Below are 6,317 nucleotides of genomic sequence, written 5' to 3' on the forward strand. Positions count from 1 at the left end.
CTCAAAACAAGCAAGTAAAACCCACCTCGTCGTCTGCGCTAAGCCTTCTTATGTTGCAATATTCGAGAGGAAATACTACAGCTGAGCCAATACCCTAACTTTGCCCCGTTTATTTATTTTATTTATAATTTATTTATAGTTTAGACAGATGTTTGTTACAAAGGAAGCCCTATAATCGGCGAAATCGGCGAAAAGTCAACTGACAGTTATTCTTCAAAAACATATTTTGTTTTAATTATAATTTATTAAATAAATACATAAATAAACAAGCAGCCAACTGAAGTTTACTATAGTTTATTAATCTATCCAACATCTTTAATAAAAGCCATGTACAGTTTACATGGGCATTTTCTTAGGATCCAGTTTTTGATTTTCAGTATAAATTCCTTTAAAGATGAAGATGTTTTTATATGGAATTTTTTCGGAACTAGTTTCCAAATTTTAGGTTCTTAGTACAATAGAGATTCCAATCTATACTTTGTTGTACAACTATTAGTGAAGTTTGGTTTTTCATATCAAAGATTTGATTCAAGAAACTTAAAAACTTCATTTATAGATGTGGGTGCAACAGGTAGTTTTACTTTAAAAATCTCTGTAAATACACATTGCAGGTTTACTTGGTGTATAGTTATGGTACCGCTGTTTAGTAAGAGAATTTTAAAGATTCGATTTATGCTATTATTTAGTTTCTTACTGTGAAACATTCATATAAGTGGGCAGTATCTGAAGTTAGAGTTATAAACGCAGAAAGTATCAGTTTGCGTTAATTGAAAGACATACGATGCGATTTTTGAAAATATGTTTACTTTTTTGCTGGCGTATTTGCATAAAGAGTTCACATGCTCTTCAAAGGAAAGTTTGTTGTTGAGTTTTATTTCGAGGAGGTAAACATATTCGGATGTTTCAATTGTTAAATTAGAAATAGAAACTTCTAGGTTACTTTGTTTGCTGATAATAAGGTGATATTTTTCAGGGTTTTCTTTCATTTCATTGTTTTCAAACTATATTAACAATTGATTCGCGGTTTTTTGGAGGTTGGTAGTTACCGAATGCATTCCCAGCAATGTCAATGTTGGTAAGGACAAAAACAGTGGTCAGAAAATCAACCATTGCGTAACTCCGTATAGCATATTAGTATAACAACCAAGTTCATCATTTATTCTTACTCTTTGTTTTCTATTCATTAGGTTGGAAGACTTAAGCATTATACTGTTTAGGCTAAAACCAAAAGCATCTAGTTTAACGAATAATAAACCACTGGATATGCAATCAAAGGCTTTAAAGAGTTAGTAAAGTGAAGCACCAAAGCATCCGTTGTGATCTAAAGGCTTTTCTTCATTTTTCGGTCATTGCAATCAAACATTGTTAAGCACTATAACCTTTATGAAAACCGTATTAGAGTCTGGCTATAATGGTTTTAAAAAAGGCAGCTACATCCTCATACATAAATGTTTCATATGCCTTAGATAGGTTGGATTGATTGGCCTGTAGTTGCTTTTTCTGCTTTGGAATTTTTTTTTGTGTATTGGAATAATATCTGCGTCTTTTAATAGGTCTGAAAAATGTTGTTAAAAATAGCGTCATTATAGTCTTTACATAAAAAATTAGAAAAAATAATAATGATATCTTTAACTATTCTTTTGTTGTCTTTAGATTTATCTAGTTTAGAAATATAATAGAAATGGTTGAAACCTTTTTGAAGGTTGTATGAAATAGGTATTGAATTTCTTATAAAATTTTTATTTGCAATACCACTTGCATGTGTTATCTGCGTAATATATGTTTAGTAATGATATTAATCTTGTGCTATATTATAAATTTAAAAGTGATTATAAGTACACGAATTTATTTATGCACTATACAATACATCATCTTTTAATTTAGAAGATTACAAAATTTGTTTATGTGCAATATGATGTTATATCGTCAATATGATGTTGTATCGTCAATATGATGTTATATCGTTAATATGATGTTATATCGTCAGCTCGGAATACAAATGTCGTATCGATAATTTATTATCGATACGACATTTATACTACGTTATTTATTTATATTACGACATTTATTTATCGTTACGATAATTATATATAAAAATGTAAATATCTAATTTATGTAAGTTTAACATTACGTTAATGAAAATAAATACTTTTTGTATAACGTTACATTGTAACGTTGTATAAAAATAATTTTTTACATTTACATAACTTTAAATTTATATAAATTAGATAAATACATCTAATTTATATTTAGTCTATATATATATCTTAATAATCTAATTTATATTTAGTCTAAAAATACATCTAATTTATATTTAGTCTCTATAAATATCTTAATAAAATTTCGATACGACACTCTTCCTTACCGATGTTATAAAACTTGCCAAGAGGTGGCGTTGAACCACAGATCTCTTGCTTCTGAGGGAAACGCTAACAACTGCGCTACGGCTGCATATCTGCAACGCTAAACCTTTAAATATTTTTTAAGTAGTTTTTTATCATGGGTTATCTACACTTTTAGCATCTTTTATAAAACTTAAGAAAGCAGTTATGTGACTTATACATCCAAACTATACAAAAAGATGAATTTAAAACCCGGAAATGTATATGTAATGCAAATAGTAAAAAAAATTTGCCAGACCTTCGTCCTACTGATATTTTTATTTTTCAAAATTTACAAATTGGTTTTCGAATTTTTATCTATATCAAAATAGTGTATTAGACTTTTCGTTAATTTTTTTAAATTTAATTTCATATCCAAATTTAATTCCGAGACAATAGTTAGAAATTTTTTCAAAAATAATGTTAACGGTCAATTATAATGTTTGAAATTGACTCTCTCTCTCTCTCTCTCTCTCTCTCTCTATATATATATATATATATATATATATATATATATATATAATAGATATATATATATATAATAGAGATATATATATATAAGAGAGAGAGAAACAGTAAATTTGACCGTTAACATTATTTTTGACAGAAAAAAAAATCTAATTTACTAATTAGTAAAAAAGAAAAGAGTACAAATTCAAATTTAAGGTCAATGCATCGGAATCAGTTTATACCAATCGGCATCGGTGCATCCATAGTTATTTGTAAATAAAAGTGTGTTTGATCTGATTGTGTTTTTCTTTTACAGCTGGGGATTGTATCAAAATTAGATTTTTTATATTATTTTTTACATAAACCTCTTTAAAAAAGATCAATCTGGTTCTAAATGATTTTAGATTAACTTAAAAAGAAAAAAAGTTTTAAATAGTCAACTTTTTTCTTTTTTTGAAACTTTGAATTAATACTTATTTTAAAAGCATAATTTTCAAAATATTTGCAACAATATTATATCGTGAAATCACCAAATAATAAACATAATACTATATTATTTTTTAGTAACCTTATTTGTTCCCGCTATGTAATAAAAATATGATACCATGGAAGCACCAATCCTTCTAGTTTTAAATCATGAGCTTTAAAGAGCGATCAAATATACATTTGTTTAAAAACTATATTTTATATTTTTAAATTCATTTTAAATTTTCATTTTAAAAAATATTGCAAGTTCAAAAAAGTCAAACATTAATATAAAATGAAAATAGCTAAATTCTATTGTAAAATAAGTTATATAAAAAATGTCTTCTTTTTGATATGAAACAAGTTATTCTTCTAATGCTTTCTAAGTCAATAATTGAAATTATGCCAGTGAAAACAAATAAAACAAACAATGACCAGAAACTAGATGCGTTTAACACAAAAATATTCAGGAAAGAATCTCTATTTACATTTGCAAATTTGAATCGATAATAACATCAACACCTAGAGATCGTGTAAGATTATCTTGTAAAGTATCCCTTTCTTCTAATTTATCTTCATTTATTCTTTTTACACTAAGAATTTTTTTTGTAAGCTCCTCTACTTCCTCGGACACTTTAACACAGTTTGGAGGAGTGACATTTAAACTTTTTGTGTTAGGGTTGCCAAATAAAGAAGGACAGCCTATTTTTCCTTGAGATACTTTATCTAGATGCACACTTAAATCATACATAATTGTTTCGGGAATAAATGAATCTTTCTTATACTCTGGATGTGAGCAAATATAATTTCGCATATAAGATGCCATTGTCTGTAGGTTACCTAAAAATAAAAAATTTACACAAATAATTTATTTTTTTCTTTTTTGAGAGCTTTTGTTTTAATAGAGAAATTCTTTAATAGGGAGTTTTTGTATCAGATTGGGCAAAAAAAAACAAACGATTGAGATATATAAATGAAAATTGCTAGCCTATGCTGATTATACAAAAAATTGAATCTAAATAAACCCTGAGTAAGAAAGTAAGCCTCAATTTTAAATCGAAATTGAAAAAAAAAGCCTTTAGTTAATTATACTAAATATAGGATATAAGCATGTTACCTGAAGCTTTTCTGCTTATGAAACATAAGTATTGTTTTATTGTACATCCTACATCTATATCAACATCTATGGAGTCTAAGTAACTTCGTATCAACGATATTAAACCAGGAAATCCATTATCCTTAAGCAAAAGCAGAACCCTCTTATTAAAGTTTGATTTTTTTTTTTTCCAACAAAAAAAGGTTTTAGTAGATTACCTGTCCATTAATAATGCTGTCAATGGTCAATTCAACCTGTTCATCTGATGCATCTAATGCAATACATTAAAACAAATAGATTCAACATTTTGAAAACGCAATATATAAATTATATATAAACATATATAAGTTGCATCAGCCTGAAAATATTATTTAAAAAATTACAATAATAATTTATACCATATGATGTAGTTAATACAATAATAATCTATACCATATGATGTTGTTAATACAATAATAATTCATACCATATGACGTAGTGTTTCTAAAGTAAAAAAGTTCTTTTTTGACTGCATCTCTTTTCATAGCTCTTTTCATATTTTCTTCTACCTATAATTATAATGCATAAAATTTATAATTTCTACCTATAATTATGATTTATAATTATAATTACTTATAATTAAAATAAAATAATATTTATAACTAAAATATTTATAAATACTTATCTATCTATAATTTTAATCATGCATAAAACTTATAATTATCTATAACTAATAATCTATCTAATAAATCTATAACTAATAATCATGCAGAAATTTAAAGAAACTATTTTGCATAAAATAAAGGTATGAAAAAGAAATTCACCTTAGATATAGGTAGAAGGAAGTTTAACTTATATGAAAGAATTACTCTTGTAAGTAAAACTATGAAGACAACATAGGCTGCATTTTCAAAATCAGTAAGTTGAACCTAAAAAAAATATTGTATTATATCATACTTTTTATTAATTTTCATAGACACCTAAGACAATGTTTAGAAATAGTACTAAACTTTAGTATATAAAATATTACTTCCATTGAACGAAACTCTACACGCCATCCAATTTTACTGTTTGAGGGAGGAGGTTTAAAGCGAACACTCTGCCAGTTAGTTGATTGAATATTCTAAAAGATATCAAATTTTCTTTTTACTATAAAGTATAACAGATTATGAAAGTTAATATCCATTAAATATTAAATTAAAAGATTTGCTTATTATCTGAACTTATACAGTATTTCATTTTACAAAGTATATTTACTTCAAAATGGTCAGTATCAACTTCATCATCAAGATTAATTTTTTCTGCAAAAAGTGACACAGGATCACGAATAAACAGGTGAGCAATGTGAATAGCAAGTGTTTCATCAATGCCTAAAATAAAATTAGATATAAAATAAATTTCTCAACAAAAATTGATAGAATGGAGTGCAACAACACTTACCAACATCTAGTAACATTTGTTTGTGTTCTTCTTCATAGTTAACAGGAATGTCATTTAAATGTGATGAACATTCAGAAATATACATGTCCACTGAGCTGTATCGAGATTTGGGAATTCGAAATTTGTCATTTTTAAGTGGCTTTAAAATAAAAAACAAATTACAATACAATAACTACTATTTTAATATGACAAAAAGAGTTTAGAATGTAAATTATAATTAAGAATAAAAAAATACAAACAAATAAAAAAACCTCTTTATTCCCTGTATAAATAAAAAATTATTTTTACACAGAATATGAAGGTCTCTAAACGCCACTAAAATATTTGTTTTAAATATTTAAAAATACAACTGATTCATGGAATAATTTAATATTGACTGTTACTTTTAACTAATTATTAAGTCATATAGACATTACAAATAATATCATATAGAAATAGATACATTAAATAAGGGTTTTGGCTTAAACATGCAAATTTATTACATTGTTCTTTTTCTCAGAAAAAGG

General features: G+C 26.0%; 1 protein-coding gene across 1 annotated transcript in view; it reads right to left on the minus strand.

Annotated features, from left to right (window-relative positions):
- Nucleotides 1-3,496: 3,496 nt before the first annotated feature.
- LOC100199320 (glutamate--cysteine ligase catalytic subunit) overlaps nucleotides 3,497-6,317 on the minus strand; it is a 38,938-nt gene continuing 36,117 nt past the window's right edge. Inside the window, exons 11-18 of the mRNA XM_065795925.1 lie at nucleotides 5,812-5,950; nucleotides 5,629-5,741; nucleotides 5,402-5,494; nucleotides 5,196-5,300; nucleotides 4,859-4,940; nucleotides 4,611-4,663; nucleotides 4,414-4,534; nucleotides 3,497-4,136 (exon numbers count right to left, since the gene is read on the minus strand). Of these exons, the coding sequence (XP_065651997.1) occupies nucleotides 3,781-4,136; nucleotides 4,414-4,534; nucleotides 4,611-4,663; nucleotides 4,859-4,940; nucleotides 5,196-5,300; nucleotides 5,402-5,494; nucleotides 5,629-5,741; nucleotides 5,812-5,950 (1,062 nt within the window). The 3' untranslated portion in view covers nucleotides 3,497-3,780. The remainder of the gene's footprint in view (nucleotides 4,137-4,413; nucleotides 4,535-4,610; nucleotides 4,664-4,858; nucleotides 4,941-5,195; nucleotides 5,301-5,401; nucleotides 5,495-5,628; nucleotides 5,742-5,811; nucleotides 5,951-6,317) is intronic.

Source organism: Hydra vulgaris, chromosome 04, assembly GCF_038396675.1.
Source record: "Hydra vulgaris chromosome 04, alternate assembly HydraT2T_AEP".
NCBI lineage: Eukaryota > Metazoa > Cnidaria > Hydrozoa > Anthoathecata > Hydridae > Hydra > Hydra vulgaris.